This window comes from Bubalus bubalis, chromosome 6, assembly GCF_019923935.1.
Source record: "Bubalus bubalis isolate 160015118507 breed Murrah chromosome 6, NDDB_SH_1, whole genome shotgun sequence".
Lineage (NCBI taxonomy): Eukaryota > Metazoa > Chordata > Mammalia > Artiodactyla > Bovidae > Bubalus > Bubalus bubalis.
In genome coordinates, this window is record NC_059162.1 from 20,006,984 (window position 1) to 20,032,780 (window position 25,797).

Genomic DNA, 25,797 nt, shown 5'->3' on the forward strand with positions numbered 1-25,797 from the left:
GTGTTGTCATTTTTGCTTCAACCATTATATATAATTTAGAAACTTCAAAAGGAGAAGCACAGCCTATTGATTTTTATTAATACAGTGTTTTTTTCCTTCTTTCTTGGTGTTCTACTTCAAAAGGAGAAGCACAGCCTATTGATTTTTATTAATACAGTGTTTTTTTCCTTCTTTCTTGGTGTTCTAAAATTTCTTCTCTTTAACAGCCTTTCTTTTCAGAGAACTTTGTTTAGCTATTCTTTAGCATAGGGCTGCTGATGACAGATCCTCCTTAGTTCTCCATCATCAGAGAATATGTTTATTTTCTGCTCATTTTTGAATGATGTTTTCACTGGGTAAAGGATTCTGGATTGGTAGTTTCTTTCTTTCAGAACTTAAAAAATTATTGCCACTTTCTTTTGGCCTCCATGGTTTCTGATGAAAAATCTGCTATCTGAATTATTTTTCCTCTCTTAAGTGTCATTTTTCTCTAGCTTCTTTCAAAACTTTGTCTTTAATTTTTTTATGTTTAATTGTGATGTGTGCTGAAATGAGTTTCTTTAGGTTTATCCTTTAAGGGTTGCTCAACTTCTTGAATCCATAGGTTACAACTGTCACCAAATTTGGGAAGTTAGATGTTATTTTTCAGCTTTGCCTTCTTTCTCCCCTCCAGGGCTCAAATGACACAAATACTAGCTCCTTTGTTAGTTACGCAAGTCCCTGAGCATCTCTTGGTTTTTTTTTTTCTATTCATTTTATTTCCCTGTCTGTTTTCTCTTCAGTCAGTCAGTTCAGTTGCTCAGTCGTGTCCGACTCTTTGCGACCCCCATGGACTGCAGCACTCCAGGCTTCTCTGTCCATCACCAACTCCCGGAGCCTGCTCAAACTCATGTCCATCGAGTCGGTAATGCCATCCAGCCATCTCATCCTCTTTTGTCCCCTTCTCCTCCTGCCTTCAGTCTTTCCCAGCATCAGGGTCTTTTCCAGTGAGTCAGTTCTTCGCATCAGGTGGCCAAAGTATTGGAGCTTCAGCTTTAGCATAAGTCCTTCCAATGAATATTCAGGACTGATTTCCTTTAGGATGGACTGGTTTGATCTCCTTGCAGTCCAAGGGACTCTCAAGAGTCTTCTCCAACACCGTAGTTCAAAAGCGTCAGTTCTTTGGCACTCAGCTTTCTTTATGGCCCGACTCTCACATCCATACATGACTACTGTTAAAACCATAGCTTTGACTAGATGAACCTTTGTCAGCAAAGTAATGTCTCTCTACCTTTCAATATGCTGTCTAGGTTTGTCACAGCTTTTCTTCCAAGGAGCAAGCATCTTTTGATTTCATGGCTGCAGTCACCATCTACAGTGATTTTGGAGCCCAAGGAAATAAAGCCTGTCACTGTTTCCATTGTTTCCCCATCTATTTGCCATGAAATGATGGGACTGGATTACAGATGTTTTCTCTTGGGATTAGGTGATTTATAGTGTTCTTTCATTTCATGGATTCTTTCCTTTGTTCCCTCCTTTCTGCTGTTGAGCCTATCCACTTAACTCTTAATTTCAATTCATATTTTCAGTTCTAAGATTTCTATTCAATTCTTCTTTATATTTCCTACATATTTGCTGAGACTGTTTTTGCTGAGGCTATTTTTTCATTTGTTTCAACTGTGATAGTAATTGCTTATTGAAGCATTTTTACCATCCCTGGGTCAGGAAGATCCTCTGGAGAAGGGAATGGCAATCCACTCTAGTATTCTTGCCTGGAGAATCCCATGGACAGAGGAACCTGGCAGGCTATAGTCCATGGGGTCACAAAGACTCAGACATGACTGAGTGTTTATTATTATTTTTACCATACTCACTTTTAAAGTCTTTATCAGATAATTCTAACATCTGTGTCATTTCATTGTTAGTATCTAGTGATTGTTACTTTTCTCGAATTTAAAATCTTCCTGATTCTTAGTATGATGAATGATTTTTTTAAAAAATTTGAAGCCTGGACATTTTTGTATTCTGTGATATTGGCCTTTATTTAAACCTGTTTTATCTAGCTTTCACGATACCACTTTAGAAGAGTGGTATCAATGGTGCTACCTTGTTATTACTCGGTAGAGATAGAATTCCAGGTTCCTCACTAAGCCTATTTTGACACTTGAGGTAGGACTTCTTACTGCTGGATATGGATGGGAGTTACATTTCCCCACATGGTCTCCACTGACACTTGGGAGGGACAGGTCCTCATTTCTGACCACTGGAAATGAAAATTCCAAGACCCTACTTGGCCTTCTCTGACACCATCCCAGGAGGGGTTTTGAGGTACTTTGTTACAGTCTTGCAAGGACAGATGTTTAGGTTCCCCACTCAGCCTTTGCTGACAGAGTAAAGGTTGGGTCACAGTTTTCCTCTGGTATTTGGCTGAGGTAGAGTAGTAGTTGTTTAAGGATTCTCTGTCCTGATAACCTGTTCTCTTTCCTGGTCCTTTGTCTAGAGAGACTAAGCCTTTAGGAAAAGGAAACCCAGGAGAACTCATCCCCATAAATTCTTCAGATCCTGAAGTCTTTAGCTGATCCGCCTTCTTCTGTATACCTTTCAGAATGTTCTTATGTTTGTTTTATATATGATGTCTAGAACTTTTAGTTGTGCTTAGCAGGAGGAATAGGGAAAAGTACATCTATTCCATTGTCTTGGAAGCAGAAGTAGTGTATGCCATTTAATAAGAACATTTTGTAGAATAAATTAATGGAGAATGGAGGACTTTCCTATTTGATAATTAAAATGTGCTATAAAAAACACCTTTTATCAAAAGTGTTCAGTATTGACACAGGAGCTGGAAAATATATTAATATACAATAAAAGTATAGAAAGAGATCAATTGCTTGTAGACACCCAAAAATATAGTAAAGAGAGTCATTTCAGATAAGTGAGGAAAGCATGGATTAACCAGCAAATGATATTAGAATAATTAGCTAACCACTTACAAGAAGATACTCAGTGTTCTGCCTTATGCCAGGTAGGCAAAAGTAATAAATTTCAGATGGATTAAAAATCTAAATGAGAAACACAAAAGTATTATAAGGATGTAAATTCAAAGGTGGGGAGCTTTTCTAAGCAAGGCAGAAATCCAGGAATTATTTAGGAAAACATTGATAAGTTTAACAACATAAAATTGTAAAACATTATATGTTTAAAGGCTGAGGTAGGTGATGGAAAATATTTTAAATACATAATAGGCATGCATTATCCTCTATAAATTGATACACTTTTATATCTTTTCTATACCAATAGATAATATCTTTTTTATACTGATAGATCCTGTAAATTCTTTCAGTTCAGTTCAGTTCAGTCACTCAGTTGTGTCCGACTCTTTGCAACCCTGTGAATTGCAGCACTCCAGGCCTCCCTGTCCATCACCAACTCCAGAGTTCACCCAAACTCGTGTCCATCGAGTTGGTGATGCCATCCAGCCATCTCATCCTCTGTCGTCCCCTTTTCCTCCTGCCCCCAATCCCTCCCAGCATCAGAGTCTTTTCCAATGAGTCAGCTCTTTGCATGAGGTGGCCAAAGTATTGGAGTTTCAGCTTTAGCATCATTCCTTCCAAAGAACACCCAGGACTGATCTCCTTTAGAATGGATTGGTTGGATCTCCTTGCAGTCCAAGGACTCTCAAGAGTCTTCTCCAACACCACAGTTCAAAAACATCAATTCTTCGGTGCTCAGCTTTCTTCACAGTCCAACTTTCACATCCATACATGACTGCTGGAAAAACCATAGTCTTGACTAGACGAACCTTTGTTGGCAAAGTAATGTCTCTGCTTTTGAATATGCTATCTAGGTTGGTCATAACTTTTCCTTCCAAGCAGCAAGCGTCTTTTAATTTCATGGCTGCTTTACAAAGAGATATATTATTAAGTATAAAAATATCAAAGATACATCAACTCATTGATTTCAGAGGACTAATGTAAAAACACATAATAATTAAATACTGTACCATTTTTGCCTGTCAGTTTTGGTGAAATTACAAAGTATAATATCAAGTCCTGGTGAGGGAGATAGGTACTCTCATATCCTGTTAGTGGGAGCAGAAATTGTAGCAACCTTTTTGGAATGTAATTTGACAGTATCCATCATAATTTTAAGTGCTTATTTATATACCTAGATACAGTGAATTTCATCTCTAGGAATCTGTCCTAAAAAGTGGAAGAGAATTTAAAGTTGTATGTGTAAATGTTTTATGTGCTTATATTAGTAAGTATAAATACATTTGCTTATTTGTAATAGTAGATAATTAGTAATAGTAAATAGGAACAACATAAATGTTAGTCAACTTGGGGAATGGTTGAATAAGATATGATATATTCATACACTATGAGGTTATGAAAAGGGATGAGGCATCTGTCTTGAGTGTATGTGTTTGTGTGTGTGTGTATGGATATCTTTGATATGTATTTAAATGCTAAAAGCAACTTGCAGATCAGGATTCTATTTTTATTAGGAAAAATGCCTCCTCCCCCATCAGCACACATGTCATTTAATGATGGCCATATCTGTTGGTTGGCAGGAGACTCTTGCACTAAAGGCTCCCATGTTTCCATTCTATTGCATCATTTTTCTCTCCAGACTTAGATCATTTTCAGCCTGGAGAAACACCTCTTCTACTTGGCCACCCTGAAGTTGCTCTTAATTTTTTTCTTTTAATATCTGGTTTCACTTTACCCATACCCAGCTTCTTATTTGTAATCTGTTCTGTATACTTTCTGTATGCTACATGTTCAGAGATTTGTCCAAAAACATCAAGAATCTTTGTATACAACATTTTTGGCTTGTCTCGTGGACTCTCACATAAGGTTAGTCCCAAAAGGCCAGTGGTCGTCTTCAACAAACCCACTGTAATCAAATGTGCCCATTTTTGATTAGAGAGATAGTTGTATATAATCTGAGGGGAAAAATAAGAGATAAACTGAACTCAGCTGTTAAAAATGGTTGCTTCTGGGGTATGAGATTGAATTGATAGGCGAGAGGAAGGATTAAAAAGAGGAGCCATAACAAAGGACTTAGAGTTTTACTCTTAAGTATTTTTGAATATTGGACTTTAGGTGATTTTTAATTTTCAGGCTGTTCTGCATTTTCTAAATAAATCAGAGGAGCTAAGTTATATATATCTGTTGCATGAGTGAAATATGTAAACCAATTTGTGTCTTTTAGATTAATGTCACTATTACAAGCTTTTAGAAGTGGAAGCTGCAGAATATAGTGCCACCTCTTCCAAACTGTATAAAGTTGGGGAAACTGAAGTAGAGAAATCTTTTTCCAGAGTAAGAATTCAAGAAAAGCAATCTAGAATGGGCATTTGAGTTTTCTAGCAAACTACTGAGATATCATCCAAAGCTTCAACCTTTCTTCTAGCTAGTTTGATAGTGATGATGATGATAAACAAGGGCAATCTTTCTAAAATCCGTATTTCTGTTTTTGTCTGACAGAAATGACATCAGATGTACCACCTCTGGGTCCAGCCATTGCCTCTGGAAACCCTGGGCCTGGGATTCAAGGTGGAGGAGCCATCGTCCAGAGGGCTATTAAGCGGCGACCAGGGTAAGTTTGAGTGTAGTGTGTCATGAGCGCTTCTCCTTTAAGCTGCCTAATTTTGTTAGTTACTAAACCCCTTTTCCTAACCCTTTTGCTTGTTTTGGCTGCATTTTACACTCCTTTCAGATAACTTTCTTTAGTCCCTGGATTTTTCTTTGTGTGGAATTGATGTTTTTATCTAAGTTGCTTAAACGCAGTTTTATTTTTTCTTAAACCAAAACTTTGCAAGGTAAAGGACTATAGCTAAGCCCAGATATTTCACTGTTGCTGAGAAAATTTCGTTGCTTTCATTAAGCTTTGTATCTCCATTCTCAGAATCTTTTTGGTAGGGTTTTTACTTTCCTGAATTTAGAGAATGCTGAAATCTAGAATATTTTTCCTTTAAGTTATTGATATGTTGCCTCGTTGGGAATCCAGAGTCCATTTGGTTCCAGAATTATTTATTAAAGCCTAATTAGTGTAAGGCATTGTGTGATTGCTCCTAGAATACAAAGGTAAATAAGGCAAGGCCCTTGTCTCTAAGTTGCTTATGTTCTTAAAGGGATAATCATCACACACATAAATGTAATTCAAGATAGAATACACCACGTTTGCTAAGAAAAGAACAAATACAGTGCTGTGTATTTCACCGTATGGAAATATCACCATTGGTTGGTAGAGGTTGGGAAAGGCTTCAGAAAAGAGATTGTTTTAGAAAGGCCTGGGAGAATAGGTAGTATTTTACCTACTTTATATTTTCTATTTTTTTCTTTCTTTTGTTTTAAAAAATTCTGTAGGTAATGTTACACCTACCTTTTAAGTTTCCTCCTACCTGTAGTAATGCAGGAGTGTTCTCTGCCTTCAGATGGTAACAGAATAACAGAATTAAAGCTTGCTATGTCTCCAAGAAGCATTTAGTTTACTGAGGCATAGGGTGAATAAATAATTTACCTAAGGTTTTAAAGCTAGTAAGTAGAGGATCTATAGTGTAAACCTTGAGAGATTAGCTTTAGAGTCTACTCCCTGAAACACAGTATTAAGATTATATATAATCTTAACAATTAGAATCAGAATCAGTATTAATATCAAAGTTAAGAGATTGGCTGAGAAAGTTATATTGAAAGTGTACAGTTATTAGAAGTGGCAAATATGTATTAGTACAGAAAAATGTTCATAATATATTGAGAAAAGAGGTTACAGTGTATGTAATATATCAACTCCTATCAGAAATAAATATGTATATAACACATATGCATAGCCAAAAAACTGAAAGGATATTTATCAGTTAGTCTGGATGATGGGATTATGGGTGATTTATTTTTTCTAAATTTTCTGAAGTGTTTGTAATATTGGTAATGAGGAAAATATATTAAAAGAAATAATACTTTTTTTAAAAGAAATATTAGAAAATGTAGAAAGTTAGAGGACTAGTAAAGCAATCATCTTACTACCCAAATTCATCTCCCATTAGTTTTTTTGCATAATTACTTAATTCGTTATGTGTAGTTATAATCATATAATTATATTGGTTTATGTAGCCTAGTCTTTTGATCTAATTGTATAAAATAACTCTTTTTCCCATACCTGTTACATATTGTATAGAAACATAATTTAAAATAGTTACATAGAAGGATGTACTTAATTTCTATTCTGGGACATTTAAACAATTTTGAAGATATACTATTATATTGTAATGCTTAATGAGTATCTTTGTACATAAATTTTTTCTGAGTTGTTTCTTTAGGATAGAGTCTTAGAAATGAAGTTATTGGGTCAGTAGGCTGATTTTGACATGTAAGAAAAATGGACACTTTCAGGATTGATGCTATGTACTTCATAATCCATTTAGAGGTCTATAATATCAGGTTATCACTCTAATGGAGATGCCAAGATCACTGGGTTATGGTGGTAACATGAGTTACATTTTAGTTTAGTATAGAGATTAATAGGAGATTGCCTATCTCATTACCTATAATCTTGCCTAATACCTTGAAATGAAAGTCACCTCTTTTTTCCCTACGCATCTATAGCTTATTGATTGTGCTCCTCATATGATGCTTTCTTATTTTCACTTGTGTATTTATATTTGTCTAGGAGAAGAAGCCTTTGAGGGCAAATCTTTTGTTTTCAACTCATCTAATACAGTATCTGGAATGTAGCATGTATTACATGTTCATTGGATGAATGAAGGAAAGAAACATTATTTAACAACCTTCAGGGAATTCTCTGGTGGTTCATTGGTTAAAACTCTGCGCTTTCACAGCTGCTGCTGCTGCTGCTAAATCACTTAGCAGTCGTGTCTGACTCTGTGTGACCCCATAGATGGCAGCCCACCAGGCTCCCCCGTCCCTGGGATGCTCCAGGCAAGAACAGTGGAGTGGGTTGCCATTTCCTTCTCCAGTGCATGAAAGTGAAAAGTGAAAGTGAAGTTGCTCAGTCGTCTCCGACTCTTAGCGGCCCCATGGACTGCAGCCCACCAGGCTCCTCTGCCCATGGGATTTTCCAGGCAAGAGTACTGGAGTGGGGTGCCATTGCCTTCTCCGTTTCACAACTGAAGGCTCATATTTGGTTCTACCTGGGAACTAAGATTCCACAAGCTGCGCAGTGTGGCCAAACAAAAACCCAACCTTCAGAGGTGTTAAATCACTTCCCTGTTTTGAGAGATATTTCAGAGAGCTGGTAACATAGCCTAGAATAGACTATAGAAATGAAAATTAAAGACATGAATTACTCATACTAATGTTTTCCTTGTCCTTTTTGAGTAGATTCCTGCTCCTTTTGTGAGGTTGTACTCTGATGTAAAACTTTGACAAAGGTGGATTGCTACCCTAGGAAAATAAAGGTAGCAGTAGGCACACTCTTTTTAAAGAAAAAAATTATTTATTTACTTATTTATCATTTATTTTTGGCTGTGCTGGGTTTTTGTTGCTGTGCACGGGCTTTCTCTAGCTGTGGAGAGCAGGGGCTACTCTCTAGTTGCGATTTCTGGGCTTCTCATTGTGGTGGCTTCTCTTGTTGCGGGGCTTGGGCTTTATGTGCACGGGCTCAGTAGTTGTGGCACATGAGCTTAGTTGCCCTGCGGCATGTGGGATTTTCCCAGACCAAAGATCGAACTTGTGTCCCCTGCATTGGCAGGCAGATTCTTAACCACTGGACCACTAGGGAAGTCTGGTACTCATTTTTGATTGACCAATTTCTTTGCCCAGTTTGGTTCAACAGGAAGAAGTAGTAAGTATATCTTTGCTTATGTCCACTTCCTCTTTTCCTTCTTCCTTTTGAGTGGGTGTTCAGATAGATTGTGGGTTTAGAATTTTAATTTTTTAAATATTCTGCATTATCAGTAGGCTTATAATATTTTTTGTTGACTTTCCTCAGATTGGATTTTGATGATGATGGAGAAGGGAACAGTAAATTTTTGAGGTAAGATCGTAAAACTTTATCTAGATTTCTGATATTAAAATTAGTTAATTATCTTTATGACTCATATTTTTGTCTTTAGACCTAAGGAGAGTCCTTCATCCTAAAACTAAAATTTCCTGTTATACCCCATGCAATTTCCAAGCATTCTGGTAATAACTCCAGAGGAAAGCGCTCAATGAGAAGAGGCTATAGAATTTACAAGACCCTCTGTATCAGTTACCTATAGTTGTGTGGCTTAATAACAATGATATATTATTTCTTAAAATTCTGTCGATTGGTTTTTCTGCTGATCTTGCCTAGGCTCATTCTTAAGACTGCATTCAGTTGCCTTGTCATCTGGGAACTGGACTCACATGATAATGCTGGGTATCTCTCTCTCCTTTTTTTTGGTGGTCATTTGTCCTTAAAGAGGGCAGATTTGAGTTTCTTTACATGGTGATGGCTGTAATACAAAGGGCAAGTCTCAGTCCAGGTGCTTATTATCAAGCATCTGCTTTGTATTGACATTTGCTGTTGTCCCATTGGCCAAAGCAAGTCATATGTCCAAGTTCTGACTCAGTATGGGAGTGGGCTGCACCAGATGGTGAATACTGCAAGGAGTAATTAGTTGGGAGGTCATTAATGTTCTAATGTTGCCCTGTGATACACATTGATTTCTCCTACAGAGCAGGAATTGGAATTTGTATCCTTGTAGTACTGAACCTTCTAGAGAACTGAAAATGAACTTTTCAATATATTGATGAAGGAGTACTTTCAGAGAAAGGAAATTTCTATTCTTGTTTAAGACCAGTTACTTGGCTTTGTGGGGTTTTTTTTGGGCGGTGGGGTTGGTGCTGTGTTGGGTTTTAGTTGCAGCATGCAGGATCTTCGTTGTTACATGTTGATCTTTAGTTCATCATGTGGGACCTAGTTGCCTAACCAGGGATCGAACTCAGGCCGCTTGCATTGGGAGCATGGCGTCTTAACCATTGGACCACCAGGGAAGTCCTTACTTCGCTTTGTTTTTAAGTCAGGAAAGCAATAAGAGTCAAAGAATGGAAGATAACCTTGACTGCACCCTGCCTTTTTTTTCTTTTCAAAGTTGAAAATGCTACCTAGGTAATGCCTACATTGCAGAGTAACACATATTTGAAAAATAAAAAAAGGAGCCCTGTTCTTTAAAAAATTTATTTTACTATGTGAGTTTCTGGATTTTATTATTTGAACTAAGTTCTTAAAAGAAATATGAACATGCTGCTGGTAAGTCGCTTCAGTCGTGTCCGACTCTATGCGACCCCATAGACAGCAGCCCACCAGGTTCCGCCGTCCCCGGGATTCTCCAGGCAAGAACACTGGAGTGGGTTGCCATTTCCTTCTCCAGTGCATGAAAGTGAAAAGTAAAGTGAAGTTGCTCAGTCGTATTTGACTCTTAGTGACCCCATAGACTGCAGCCCACCAGGCTCCTCCGTCCATGGGATTTTCCGGGCAAGAGTACTGGAGTGGGGTGCCATTGCATTCTCCGAAATATGGACATACTTAATCACAAAATTGTTAAAACAGTGCAAGGTTATATGTAATGAAAGTATATCTTCATTTCACTTTATACCTTCAGAATCCTTCTCCTGAGACTATAGTTTCCAGTTTATTAAGTATCCTTCCACGAATATTTGGTGCATATGTAAGTGTATTTAAATGCACGAATATGTGTGCATATACAGTCATTGTCGCCTCATTTTTTGTTTTTATACAGAAGATGCCCATATTGTAAATTGCTTGCCATTGTTTAGTTTTATAGTGCTTAGTTGAGTCAGTGACATCTGTCTATCTATTATTATTGTTTTTGCAGTATTTAAAGCTCATGTGTTTAGCTTCTGCCCAGCTGTGGAACACTGCCAGGTATTCTCGAAAACAATAACTGTGACTTGGCTATCATAAAGAAATAGTTGTAAAATATTGGAGAAAACCATTTTCCTAGAGAGGTCTTGAGCGTTAATGAGTGTCAGCAAATGTAAAGAGGGGAAAAGATTTCAGTTTCTATGCAAGAATAGACTTTTTCCACACAGTTCCAGTGCACATTCCTCCAATTAGAAGTTCCTAATTATAATAAATAAATATAATAGTAGTAGTAGATGTGCATATGAATGGGATAGAGGTAATCACCAGTCTTATTTATTACTGTCATTTAGCTCTGGCCCTGAGTCATTGCTTCCATTCCACAAAATCTGGTAGTCACAAACCACACACAAATTTTAAAAGGTTTATTTGTCCTTTCCCCAACCTTAAAGAAAAGTACATAATTGATCTTACCAAATAGGTCATTATGCATGCCCAGGAGAGTCATCACCAAATTTTTTTTACTTGATCATCACAACTTTTTTTTTTCTGGCCTCATGGCTTGCAGGTTCTTAGTTCCTCAACCAGGGATTGAACCATGCCCCAGGCAGTGGGAATATGGAGTCCTAAACAGGAATTCCCAGTACATTTTTTTAATTGGAATTTTCCACTTTGGTCTGGGAGTGAAAGTCTTACTTGCATTGTATCTGTAAATCTGTAAATCATCTTAATACTTGGTGAATACTTGGTGGATTAAATCAGTCTCCTTGGTGGATCCAAGTTGTAATTTATTACCTCTTTTCATCACTTTGTTCAAGTGTCATTTTCTTATATTCTCCAGACAACACTATGAAATAATTTTTAAGAATATGAAGGATTTGAAATTCTGTATACAATATCAGAGTTGCTAGTACTAAAATAATGCTTCTCAAACTCAAAGAAATGCAGGTACAAATCCATCAGCGGGTTCTTGACAAGATGAAGATTATAATTTGTTAGGTCTCGGATAGTGCCCAAGATTCTGCATTTTTACAGATTCCTAAGTGATGCTGCTGCTTCGGGTCCACTAACCACACTTTGAGTAGCAAGGACCTGGAAGATGCATTCTTGAGATTCAAAGTTAATATGTAAATTATAGGTCTCTTTTTTCATTAAGAGTTTGTAGCGTGTGATTTATAGTATATTTTGTATCTTAGAAACAACAATTTGTCCTTGAGCTGAAATTCCACTACACCTCTATGTCTACTCTCCAGTTATTTTCAAAGAAAAATTTTGGGGTCAAATTAGTTGAGGATTTATATAGCCTGTGAAGTATAAATTTTGGCTGTAATACAAATAACTGGTTTAACTGAAAATTTTGTGAGTCTTACCTGTCTCACAAAGGCTCTTTCTGCCCAAAGCTGATGGATTTTTGTTATGTCCTGTGGCAGCGAGAAGAGGAAAATTTAGACCATCCAGAGAAGAGAGTGGTGTTTTCATAGTTAGGTTTACCTCCTTCAACACATCCTCCTTTGTGGTTTATGTAGTAGCAAACAGGATTCATCAGCTTGTTAAGTAGACGTTCTTGGGATGAATGGATTGTGTTTTCTTAATCAAAGAGATATCGTTCATTGTTTAAATCAAAATTTAAGACTTTTAGAAACTTTTGCACATCAAAGAAAGCACAGTGGAAAGGTAACAGATGGAATGAAAGAAAATATTTGCCAATCGTGTATCTGATGTGATACCTGCAGAACTCCTGTAACAAAAAACAACCTGCTTAAATGAGCAAAGGATTTGAATAGGCATTTCTCCAAAGAACATACACAAATGGCCAAAAATCATATGGAGAGACACTCAACATTACTAATCATTTAGAGAAATGCAAATCAAAACTACAATGAGTAGGCCATTAGAATGCTACCATCAAAAAATCCAGAAAATAGCAAGCACTGGTAAGGATATGGAGGAATTGGAACTCTTGGGCGCTGTTGGTAGGAATGTAAAATGGTACGGCCACTTTGGAAAACAGTACAGAGGTTCCTTGAAATGTTAAAAACAGAAATATTATATGATCCAGCAGTGCCACTTCTGGTTATATATCCAAAAGAATTGAAAGCAAGATCTTAGAGATATTTGTATACTCATGTTCACTGCTCCATTTTTCACAGTAACTGAGAGGTGGAAGCACCCCAGATATCCACTCACAAATGGAATATTACTCAGCCTTAAAAAAGAAGGAAATTCTGTCACATACTACCTAACATGGGTGAACCTTGAAGGCATTATACTAAATGAAATAAGCCTGTCAAAAAAAGATCAATACTGTATGATTTCACTTATGTGAGGCTGTAAAGTAGTCAAAATCAGAGAGACCAAGTAGAGTGGTGGTTGTCAAGAGCTGGGGGTGGGATGGGGACAGAGAGAATGAGAAGATGGTGTTCAGTAGCTATAGAGTTTGTTTTTCAGTGTGAAAAAGTTCTAGAGATACTTTGTACACCAGTGTGAATATAATTAGTGCTACGTAGCCATACACTTAAACATGGTTAAGATGGCAAATTTGATGTGACATGGTTTTTGACGTAATTAAAGAAAAACAAAACTATCTCTAACCTCAGGGAGGTATTGACAGGGCAGTCAGCTGTGCCCTCATGAGCTCAACATCTTTTTTTGGAATGTTTGGTAAGTAAGAGTAAAGGAGACATTAGAAAACAGACAAATAATAATCATGGATTTTTAAGTTCTGTGAGATGATATTATCTCTATTGCTTTGTGCTGCCTTTTCAGTTGGCTTTTTTTGCTGAATATTTTTACCCCTTTCTGGTTCTCCTTTCAGAATGAAATAGATATAACAAGTGTAATGCCTTGGATTAATCTTTTTTTTTCTCCTTCAGGTGTGATGATGATCAGATGTCTAATGATAAGGAGCGGTTTGCCAGGTAATGTAGTAGAGCATCTTGGTCCTTGTTGTGGGACCAGGCAATTTAAAAATTCTCAGTTTTAATTTTTTCTCAATGAGAGTTAATTTCTCTGCCCAGTCTCAACTGGTGAAAATTAGTATTACAGTTGTTTATGGTCAGGTAACATGGCTTCAGACTTATGGCACCAAACTAATGGTATACTTAAACAGTGTTTTTATATATGTGATAAATAGCTATACATTGTACTTGCTGGGTGTCCACAGAAACACAAACAATACGAATTTCTTGGTTGCATTTAGTATTAAGTGGATCTACAAAATCTCTACAGATGATTTTATTCTTTTAAAGATGACAGCAAAGAAACAGTTTACACAAAGAGTGCAGTTTGTATTGAAATACATTTAAGTTACCTGTCTAGAGCATGAAAAACACTTTGGTTTATATTAAACAAATCCTCTCAACTCAGATATTGGTTTATTCTTAGAACATTTATTCTGTATATTGTTAAGCAGTAAATTATTTGTTTTTAAAAAATTGAATTTGCAACCACATCAGAAAAGTGAATCATGCAAAATCCAATGCTTAACTAAGCAATTACTACTTATTCATTGCTGATGCTGCTGGTCTGGGGCCCATACGTTGAGAACCATTGATGTCAAGGGCTAAGCAATATCAATCAGAGTAGTTTTAAACTACTCTGAAGCAGTGAGATGCCATCATAAGCTTTGAATGAAATGATAATGTATTAATATAAAATGCATATGAGTTTTTCTCTTGTAGCTTTATATAGGACTCATTAGAGAGAAGCACTGTAGTCAAGAAGGTAAATGGGAGACCGTGGAAACAATGAGACAGTGATAAAATCATGAGGGCCTGGGCTAGAGTGGTGGCAGTGGCAATAGAAAAGGAGCAGATTTAAAGGTTTCTGAAGAATTTGTAGTTACTTCAAATCTGAAGTGGATACTTACGAACACTTTAGGATGTGAATCATCTTTCAAATGTGAAGTTAATAGTAGATTTTGGGCAGTAGTTTTTAAAAAACTGCATTAGAAAGTGAAGCCGTCAAATAATAGTGGTGGTATGGGTTTCACAGTCTCTTGACTGAAATTCCAGAAAGCTATGAAAACATGACCTGAACTGTTTTAGTCTTCATTTGCCTTGCGCAATGTGAATATTTATACATTCTGTATTTTATTTGGAAATATTGAAGTAAATAAGGGATTATGGATCTGTATTGGTAGGAGTAGTAATAGTAATTTTAGATATTTAACTTGCAAACAACAGAGCTCATTTCTTTGTGTGATCTTAGTTCCATGACCAGGGATTGAACTGGTACCTTCAGCAGTGAACATGTGGCATGCTAACTGCTGGACTGCCAGGGAATTCCCAGAACTCATTTCTTTAAGATTTGTTAAGCTAGTTCACCTCAAATATTCTTGTTTGGGATTCAGTGGAGTGTCTTCAAAAGATGAAGTGAATTTTCCCAACTTTTTGAAAAAATATTTGTAGTTTGTTAAGGAATTACAATAACCCAGTGAATATGAAACTTTACTTAATATCACCTTTTTTTTCTTTCTCTTGTCAATATGCATAAGTTTTCAGGTGATTCTTGTCATTACTGTGTTATTTTTTTGTCTCTTTTTTCCCCCCTGCTGACCATTTCCTAGAAATTTCCCTTTGTATTGATAAAATCATTGTGGTTGTCATTTTTTAATAGCTGGTTTTTCAGCCTGTCAATATATCATACTTAGATATTTTTTCTTAATCTATTCTTAATATCTTTATATACATATACTTATGTATATATTTAAGATGGAATTGATTACGGATAAACTGAACTACCAATACCAACTACCAACTTGCCACAAACCTTTATAGTATTTCAGTTATTCAGAGAAATTTAGTGGTAATCCTTTGTAGCCCCCTCCAGGGAAGAGGGAGTTGATCTAGGATCCAGCAACGTTACGGCTTTATTGCAGAGAAATGGGAAAGCGACAGAAGAGAAATGTACGACTTCAAGATCAAATCATTGATAGGGGCTATACTAGATACCTAGCTCTTAGTTTTATTTATATAATTCTCCAGGGAAACCTGGTTGGTTATTTTGTCTGTGAGCACATGTGTGCTGTATGTGTGTTATTGAGATTGTGTTTGTGATCACTTGTTTGACTTCCTTAACATGATTTACTGCTTGATTTTTTTATTTTTCAGTGTAGAAATAGCATTTGTGAATATTACTTTCTTTCCAGATTGGAAGCAGTATGTGAAAATGGTACCCCTTGTTTCATTCTTATTCAGATAGTATGTCTGCTTGGTTTCTAAAGAGATAATTGGCTTTCTGTGCTCAGATTATGTTCATTTATAATGAATATTGGGCTTGCTTTTATGTTGACCTTTGTCCTGTAAGTTACTTTTCCTTTTTTCTGACAGATGGTTTTGTCGAGTACAGGCAAGGTTCTTGTATATATTTCCATTTCCCCCTCTTCTCTGCATCTGTTTTTTTCTGTTATTTTCTTCCCTTCCTTTCCCCCCTTTCTCTTCCCTCTTTCCTCTCCCTTTCTCCCCTTCCTTCTTCCCCCCCCTTTTCTTCCTTCCTCCCTTCTTCCCCTCTTCCTTCCTTCTCCCCACCCCCTTCCTTCCTTCTTTTTATTTTACGTTTAGCTTAGTTCATTAATTCTGTTTTTAGGTCGGATGATGAGCAGAGCTCTGCGGATAAGGAGAGACTCGCCAGGTAGGAAAATGGTATCTTTTAGCACGATGAAGTGGATGCTGCTGCTTTTTCTATCCTTTTTCTTATTTCTGCTCTTTTCTTCCCCTTTCTCTTCATGTTTTTCTTTTTCTGTGTCAAGAGAGGACAAGATTTTTAGAAGTTTGTATATAATAGGAACTTTGGCTTCCCCCACCAGAAAGTGGGTGAGTTGAGGGAAGTTAAGAATTTAAGAAATTGCTATTAGTTTTGTAGATTTCTCTTTTTATCTTTATCTTAGCACACTAAATTTCGCAGAATAAAAAGCTTTTAGAAACAGTGCAGCTGTGCCAGTCGATACTTTAGCAGGAAAATGCTCTTTTATCAGAAAGCCAATAAATATATCTGTGTTTGCAATGAGTTCCTAGTCTTTAGGCCTCAGTATTTACTCCACACCCTTCTAGAAAGCTCACCCTTATTTTCCTGGGTACACTCACAGCCTAGATTACTTTGTCACAGCAGTACTGGTGTGGCTTTGGTGAGTGAATCTTGTGGTTTCTTAGAAAAGCTTAGCAGCCTTGATGTGGCTATTTAAAAGATCAGTCTTCTGGATTTCAGTGTCAGAAACCTGTCAGATACAAGGAAATGGCTGCTTTATGTTTAAGAGTAGAATTTTATGTTTCTCAGGCAGAGTAACTAAATATGGACCTACGCTGTGAGACCTGTTGTTACCTCTTTCAGCTGGGTCACAGTCTCATTTTGCTGCTAGTTTAACTTATGCCTGCTAACGCTTTCACGTTTCAGAAAACGTGTGGTATGGTGGGAAGAACATTGCATTCATTGGGAATGGGGGCCGCCCTTGGAAAAGTCAGTTAACTATTGGACATTAGTTTGTTCTAATCATAAAAAAGAGATTTAAGTTAGATTCATTGTTTTCTTTTTTGTTTGTTTGTTTTGGCAGAGAACTTTTGTTCAGATAGAATCTTTAGTGGTAATAGAAGTCCGTAAAAAAGATAAAGCAAAGCTGCTCAAAATAGAAATAGGAATGCAGCATGTTGTTTGAGTCTCTCCTTGAAGCATTCCTATGAAAGATACTGAGGAACTGTTAGGCTTTTCAGAAATCCAATTTGAAAAATACTGAATTATACTTTTAGCAGTAATTTTACCCTGATTGTGGAGAAGGCAATGGCAACCCACTCCAGTACTCTTGCCTGGAAAATCCCATGAACGGAGGAGCTTGGTAGGCTGCAGTCCATGGGGTCGTGAAGAGTCGGACACTACTGAGTGACTTCACTTTTCACTTTCATGCATTGGAGAAGGAAATGGCAACCCACTCCAGTGTTCTTGCCTGGAGAATCCCAGGGACGGGGGAGCCTGGTGGGCTGCCGTCTATGGGGTCGCACAGAGTCAGACACAACTGAAGTGACTTAGCAGTAGCAGTTACCCTGATTTTGAGAAAGTCAGTATTGGAGATGTGTTCTGCTCTCCCTGGTGAGATCCAGATTGTCTGTTCTTAAGCATCCTGTTCTCCAGTTCACTTTGTCTCAAATTGGGCATCATAAGGGACTTCTAGTAAATGGCATCTTATAAATCTCTTGAGCTCAGTGTACTGGCACCACACCCAGATAGAGAAGCTAGGGCCTTGTCCATTAGGGGGACAAGTAGAACTTCCAATTCTGCCTCCTAGTGTTGAGAATAAGAGAGATACTTAGAACAAACAATATTTTATAGACCAAGGGAGTCTATACTAATCAATTCTCGTATCAACTGTTGAGCAGCATACTTCTGTTGGAAAAAATTGGTCATTTTATGTTTTCAGCCTTTAAAAAGTTGAATTGGTAAATAAGAAATCAGCCAAGCTGAGGAACCTAAGTGAATAAAATCAACATTTTTTAAGACACTTTTTGTTCTGAGGGAGTGGTAATTTACACAGGAAGGGAAGTTTCCAGGAGTTAGAGAGATTTGCTGGTATCTGCTTGTACTCTTGTCTACCTCGTTAGTTTCTATTCCATGCTTGCTCTGCATGAGAAGCTTGGCAGACTTTAACATCAGAGACTTAAGCACTACTAAATCTAAGTACCGCATTTCTTCAGCAGCTCACTTGGTATCCATATCACTCTCTCTGCTCCCAAGTGGCCAGGTATGACCACCTGGATGGGGCTTCTCCTCTCTCTCTCCATGCAGGGAAAACCACAGTGAGATTGAACGGCGACGACGGAACAAGATGACAGCCTACATAACAGAACTGTCAGACATGGTACCCACCTGTAGCGCCCTGGCTCGGAAACCAGACAAGCTAACCATCTTACGCATGGCAGTTTCTCACATGAAGTCCTTGAGAGGAACTGGCAACACATCCACCGACGGCACCTACAAGCCGTCTTTCCTCACTGATCAGGTCTCTGGGAAGCACACATGAGGGGGTCTAGAATTTTTTGAAAGTTTTGATCTTTTGGGGATGGATGCCCATAATCCTGAAGTGTGTGTTATATTGGGAGTCAGAGCAGAGCTGAATCTGTAGATTCTTTAAAGGATAGGAATTCAGCTCTGAAGGAAATATTCAGGTCATAGGAAAGTGAGTTTTGATCCCTGACTATACCATTTATTAGCTTTGAAACGGAAGTAGAGAAGAATTGTGAAAACTATTTAGCAAGCTTACAGGTATTTTAGAACTTTACTCATGAATCCAGTCTTCAGGATAGAAGAACAGTGGAATCTTGGGGAGAACCAGTCCTTTTCCTTGGCTTTAGGGTTATAGAAGATGAAAGTAATATATTTCTTTTTCTTCAAGCAGCTTCCAGTTTTAGTGATGAAAGGAATCTAACAGGCAGTTGTTGTTGCTTAGAGATACGCTCTGTTACATTCGATGCACTATGAGAGAAATAGAAGGTAGAAACATTTCCAGCTTTTCAGAAACTCAGTTTGAATATGAATATGTGAGTAGCAGGATACACACATAAGTGAAAAATGAGTATGGGAAGAAATGCCTTTAAAGAACTTATTAACAATTTATATAGGATTAAATATATGTGTTGGCTTCCCCCATGGCTCAGCGGTAAAGAATCCGCCTGCAATGCAGAAGACATGGGTTCCCTCCCTGGGTCGGGAAGATCCCCTGGAGGAGAAATGGTAACCTTCTCTAGTATTTTTGCCTGGGAAGTCCCATGAACAGAGGAGCTGGCAGGCTACAGTTCATAGGGTTGCAAAGAGTCTGACACAACTGATAGACTGAGCACACAGACACACACAAATACATATGTACTAGCTGGATGGCTAAAGTAAATAGAGTGGCTAGGCCTGAGTGAGAACAGTCAGCAGAGACTTCAAAGAGTATAAGGTAGCCATGTTCTGTTTTGATTGTTAAAAGTATCACTTATTTATTGCAGAAAAATTCAGAAAATACAGGAAGTACAAGGAAGAAAAAATTGACCTGTAATGCCATCCTTTTTCCAGTACTCTTGCCTGGAAAATCCCATGGACAGAGGAGCCTGGTGGGCTGCAGTCCATGGGGTCTCGAAGACTCGGACATGACTGAGAGGCTTCACTTTCACTTTTCACTTGCATGCATTGGAGAGGGAAATGGCAACCCACTCCAGTGTTCTTGCCTGGAGAATCCCAGGGACGGGGGAGCCTGGTGGGCTGCCGTCTCTGGGGTCGCACAGAGTCGGACACGACTGAAGCGACTTAGCAGCAGCAGCAGCAGCCATCCTTTTATTCAGAGGATCAGAAGGAAGGAAGGAATGTGGTTTGGAAGAAAGCAGTAAAATTTTTCCAAATAGGATGGTCTATATGAAAGCACATATAGCACAGATTATATATATATGTACATTGAAATAGCTAATCAGTTGGTACTAACAGAATACATATAGATATTGATTCAACAGTTTCCAGTTAGGCACTTTTTGTGAGCTAACCAGGTACTTTGTGCTGTTAGAAATGTAAAGAATGGTAAGAGGTTGCTGCTGCTGCTAAGTCGCTTCAGTTGTGTCCGACTCTGTGCGACCCCATAGACGGCAGCCCACCAGGCTCCCCCATCCCTGGGATTCTCCAGGCAAGAACACTGGAGTGGGTTGCCATTTCCTTCTCCAATGCATGAAAGTGAAAAGTGAAAGTAAAGTCGCTCAGTCGTGTCTGATCCTCAGCGACCCCATGGACTGCAGCCTTCCAGGCTCCTCTATCCATGGGATTTTCCAGGCAGGAGTACTGGAGTGGGGTGCCATTGCCTTCTCCGTGGTAAGAGGTAGTCACAGGTAAAAAACATGTGTAAATAAATAAATCATGATACAAACACAGAATCCAATCCATATCAGAGGTGCCATAATAAGTCTTGTAGAAATGTAAATATGGAAAACGAAGAATAGGGGAATAGTGTTGTAAATATTGGAAATAGCTTGATTAAAAGCCCTGTGAGAATAATCAGGTTATTCAAGGAAAATCAGTTTACCATGCCCTGGGAGATGATAATGGGAAGATAGGATGGTACCTGATGAAGGAATATTTAAGTGTTATGTTAAATAACTTAGATTTTAATTTTTAGGCAATGGGTAGCTATAAGAAATGTGGTAGCATTTTGAGGATGGACTGAAAAGAGTGAAAGCAGGGAGACCATTAGTCTTGGCATGAGATAACTAAGACAGTGACATTGCATTCAAAAATAGAATTGATAAGCTGGGTTATCACTGGAGTGTGAGAGATTAGTTAGATTTTTTAGACCTATACCCTGAGAGGAAGGGGATATTGTTAATCAAGAAAGAGAGTGCTGGAAGAGCACAGAGGATAGTTTTTGAAGAGGGAAATAATGCTGGGTTTCGAGATGTTGAAATTGAATTGCTGATAGAATGTCTATTTGGAGATGCTTAGTAGATTTTAGGCAAGTCTAGAAATGTAGACTTGGGTATCATTTCGTAGTGGAGAAGTGGATATGATTTCTCTGAGAGAGAGTATGGAATAAATAGAGGAGAGAACTTAACATAGAATGTTGGAAATGCCCGCACTTGAACAGAGGAAAAGGAGCTTGAAGCAGACAACAGACATTTGAAAAGGAAGTAAAAGTTCGAGAATGGTGTCATAGAAGCTAGGCAGAAATAAATTTTAAAGGATAGAATGAACAACACTGTCAGATCTGTAGTGACATTGTGTCCAGACTCGGGAAAGAGCACTTGAGTTGGCAGTTAGGAATACATGATTAATAGTAACCTGCTGAAAAAAGATGTAGTGGTTGAGAGTGAAGATTGCAGATGGGCTGAGAAATACATGAAAAGTAAGACAGTAGAGCCGGTGAGTATAACATTACTCTTAATTTAAGCTTGGCCCTGGAAGATGAGTTGGGCAGAGTTGAGGGAAGTTTTGTATAGAATTAAGAAAACTTGATCATGTTTAAGATTTGAGGGGAAAGAGAATATGAATATTTGTAGAGCTTCCTAAGAGACCAGAGAGGGTGAGATCAAGAACTTAATTTTTGTTAATGGTAAGCATTTTTATTATCTGTTTTGAGATCTGAGGTAAAGAGGAGGGAGGTGGATAGTGACATAGACACATTGATGAGCTACCTGTTGGAAGAAGCTACCTTGTCAGTGAAGGTGATTATATTTAAGGTACAAAGCTGTGCCTGTGGGTCAAACAGAAGGTCACCGTTGTTTATGGAAAGATATATATGGTCTGAAGGGTCTTCCTTCTTTCCATAGTAACATTTGTTTTTTTCAAAAGAGTTCAGTATTAACTTGTATTTCTCTTCCTTGGGCAGGAACTGAAACATTTGATCCTGGAGGCAGCAGATGGCTTTCTGTTTATTGTCTCATGTGAGACAGGCCGGGTGGTATACGTCTCTGACTCAGTGACCCCAGTTTTGAACCAACCACAGTCTGAGTGGTTTGGTAGCACGCTGTATGATCAGGTGCACCCAGATGATGTGGACAAACTTCGTGAGCAGCTTTCCACTTCAGAAAATGCGCTGACAGGTATGAGTTACATAGATGGGAAATGAATAGCAAGTCCTTTCTTCATTTTTTCTGAGATAGAAGAGGTATTTTGACGCTTAAATTTTCTCATTGTATCTGGCAAAACTTTTAGAATTTTCTTCTTTCATGAATATAATCTGTTCTTTTTATCCACATGCAAGTAATACATTTTGTAACTCATCCCTAGAAAGTGTTTCATTAGTGACAGTGTTTATATAAAAGTTTACTTTAATCTTAATATTAGTGTAAATACACCATAAAGGCCAAACCTACAATACCACCACGTTCCTTGTCATTTTAAAAGAATTAAATTACCCATGTTTATGTCTCATTTGTATGGGTAATTACTGGGTATTTTTTCTACCAAGTTGTGCTTGGCTTTGACTTTGTACTTGGTTCTGTGATGATAGATTTTTATTTTAGAGGGGAATGGTTATCGTTCAGTATATCAGGTGTTTTTTGTTTATTTGTATCTGCACTATTTTTCTGTCTTGTTTTTGTCCCCCCCCTCCCAGCTGCCTCTGTTTAATGTTATTCAGTCCTTTTGCCAGAGTTTGGCTGAAGGAAATAAGTCACATCTGCTCCTAAGCAATCTGGAAAAAATTTTAATGTGGAAGCAGATTAAAGCTGGTAATTGAAATCAAATCCGTTATGGTCATATTAATGTTGGTATTTAGCTTTCCCTTCTTTTATGTTTTTATGGATTTCATTTTTCTAGTTCTTCTCAAACGTTCCCATTTGGTTTCTATATAATGTAGGAGGGACAATTTTAGCATGAGACAGATGCGTTTTTCTATAGCATATAAAATTATTTGTTTTTAAACCAATGACATTCACTCTGTGTGTGTGTGTGTGTGTGTGTGTGTGTGTGTGCGCACGTACATGCATGCATGTGTATAAAAATAATCAGTCCCAAGAATATAACCTTGCTCTTGTTTGCCAGCTCTACCTACTTCTGCTCCTGTCCTCCCTTGCACAAAGTTATTTCCAGTGCTGCCTTTGAACTAAAGCGTAAGATTCATTGATGGGAATCGAGGTGTTTTAGACTTGGAAAAAATCCATCTCATACTTGGCTTATTCTGTTATAAGCAAGGAGATTGAAGAGTGTGGATAGGCTATTTACTTAGCTTTGCCTCCAGTATCTCTCCCCCTCTTCCCTGCACACAAGAAAGTACTCCAGACTCTCCTTCACATCCTTTACAGGGCGTATCCTGGATCTGAAGACTGGAACAGTGAAAAAGGAAGGTCAGCAGTCTTCCATGAGGATGTGTATGGGCTCAAGGAGATCATTTATTTGCCGTATGAGGTGAGTGTCAGGATGAGGATTGTGACTTGTCATAGGAAGAATTCAGAGCTGAGAGTTTAATTTCTGGTCAGAGGAGTTAAACTTTTAAGTCTAAGCTCCAGGTAGATTAAATTTAACTCTCAAGACCCTATTGAGTCATAACACAAAATAACGTGATAAGCAAACTAGGATTTCCTGAACTCTTCTTATAGGTAGGTGCTTTACGTGTCATCTCATTTTCCACAACTGCCCCGTAGAGTAGAATTCAAGGTTACTATTTTGCTGATTTAAAAAAAAAAAACACAAAGAAATTGACTTCCCATGTTTGATTCAGGATTTTATTTTAATCCATACTAGTTGGATGCCAGTGTCTATATTTTTTTCCTGGTGTATTCCAAGACAACTTCCATGTACTCAGGCTACTTCTTCCCCCCTCTCTTCCCTTCAGTAGACTTTCTGATTCCTTTCACTTAATATTTAACATTTATAAATTATATACTGTACATTTTAGGATTCTGAAGAAAGGATGGTGGTAGTTTTCATCACAGGTAGAGAAAACATCTCTTCGTGTCACAAAATAAATTCAGATTGTGTAATGGAAATTGACTGTTGAGAGGATGCTTATTAGAAGTGATGAATAGGACATTAAGAAAGGTTTCCTGGGGGTGTTACAAAATTCAATATTATTTGGCTTAGTTATTTGGAGTAGCTTCTAGACCCAGACTACTGGATTTATCACTTATCTTCTGACCTTGAATGGATTAAATGACTGCCTTGTGTTTTTACTTCTTCACCTAATATTGGGAGTTATATCAGCCTCATAAAGTTGTTATGAAGATTAGATGAATAAATATATATAAAGATGCTTAGGACTTCTCTGGTGGTCCAGTGGTTAAGAATCCACCTGCCAGTGCAGGGGACACAGGTTCGATCCCCGGTCTGGGAAGATCCCACAGGCCTCAGAGTAACTAAGCCTTCGTGCCACAACTACTGCCTAGAACCCATGCTCCTCAACAAGAGAAGCCGCTGTAATGAAAAGCCCACTTGCTGCAACTAGAGAAAAAGCCCACGTGTAGCAATGAAGACCCAGCACACCAAAATAAATAAATTTTTAAAAGATGCTTAGAATAGTGCATGACTCATAAAATTCTGTGTATGTTTTATTTATTATTAAAGAAAGTAGTGAGAATGGGAGAGAGTGTCCCAATATGTGGACATGGCTATTGCAATGACATACGGAGGAGCAAGGTAAATAATAACGTGATTGTGTGCGTGCTAAGTCACTTTAGTCGTGTCTGACTCTATGATCCTATGGACTGTAGCCCTCCAGGCGCCTCTCCTCCAGGGGTCTTCTGAACCCAGAGATCGGACCAGCATCTCTTTAAGTCTCCTGCATTAGTAGGCAGGTTCTTTACCACTCATGCCATCTGGCAAGTCCTAGATAATAACAAAATACAGCAAATAGATTTTGTTGCAGCATAGTGCTGGAGTCTACAAACTGCAACTCTCTTTGTAAATAAAGCTTTATTGGAACATAGCCATGCCCATTTATTGACATACTGTCTGGCTGCTTTCATACTGTTAATAGCAGAGTCGACTAGTTGTAACAAATTGTTTGGCCCACAGAGCTGAAAATATTTACTGTCTGGTTATTTACAGAAAAAGTGTACTAACTCCTGATGTAGAGAATATCTCCATTTGTAGAGCATATAGAACATTTTGACTTAAAAACTCTGAGACAGTTAACAAGTTTTAGAAATACCAAACCTGACTTCTTTATCTTTCATTGTTAGGAGCATTGTTGCCAATTTTCTGTGTCAAGTTGTATCCAGAGCCTATTATCTGGCTGTTAAATGATGAAAACTTCTTTGATAGTACAGCTTTTTTTCCTTAATTTATTTTTTTATTGAAACATGGTTGAATTACAGTATTGTAGTAATTACTGCTGAACAGCAAAGGGACTCAGCTATATATATATTTATGTATACATTCTTTTTCATATTCTTTTCCATTATGGTTTATCACAGAATATTGAATATAGTTCCCTGTGTCATTCAGTAGGACCTTTTGTTTATCCATTCTATATATTCCAGTTTGCATCAGCTTATCTCAGACTCCCAATCCAAACCTCTCCCACCTTTGCCCCCCTTGCAGCCCGCTGTCTACTCTCTGTTTCCCTGATTCTGTTTCATAGATAGGTCACTT

At 37.8% G+C, this 25,797-nt stretch overlaps 1 protein-coding gene and 1 pseudogene across 2 annotated transcripts in view; one reads left to right on the top strand and one right to left on the bottom strand.

Annotated features, from left to right (window-relative positions):
- ARNT (aryl hydrocarbon receptor nuclear translocator) overlaps window positions 1–25,797 on the top strand; it is a 67,309-nt gene that overhangs the window by 24,380 nt on the left and 17,132 nt on the right. Inside the window, exons 1-8 of one of the 2 annotated variants that reach the window (XM_006058125.4) lie at window positions 841–883; window positions 5,448–5,559; window positions 8,908–8,952; window positions 13,638–13,682; window positions 16,351–16,395; window positions 18,535–18,748; window positions 22,094–22,307; window positions 23,511–23,613. In XM_006058125.4, coding sequence (XP_006058187.1) covers window positions 5,450–5,559; window positions 8,908–8,952; window positions 13,638–13,682; window positions 16,351–16,395; window positions 18,535–18,748; window positions 22,094–22,307; window positions 23,511–23,613 — 776 coding nt within the window. In that variant the 5' untranslated portion in view covers window positions 841–883; window positions 5,448–5,449. Of the gene's footprint in view, window positions 1–840; window positions 884–5,447; window positions 5,560–8,907; window positions 8,953–13,637; window positions 13,683–16,350; window positions 16,396–18,534; window positions 18,749–22,093; window positions 22,308–23,510; window positions 23,614–25,797 lie in introns of those variants that run through there. The other variant, XM_006058124.4, reaches the window with a different exon arrangement.
- LOC102390194 lies at window positions 2,972–5,093 on the bottom strand (annotated as a pseudogene).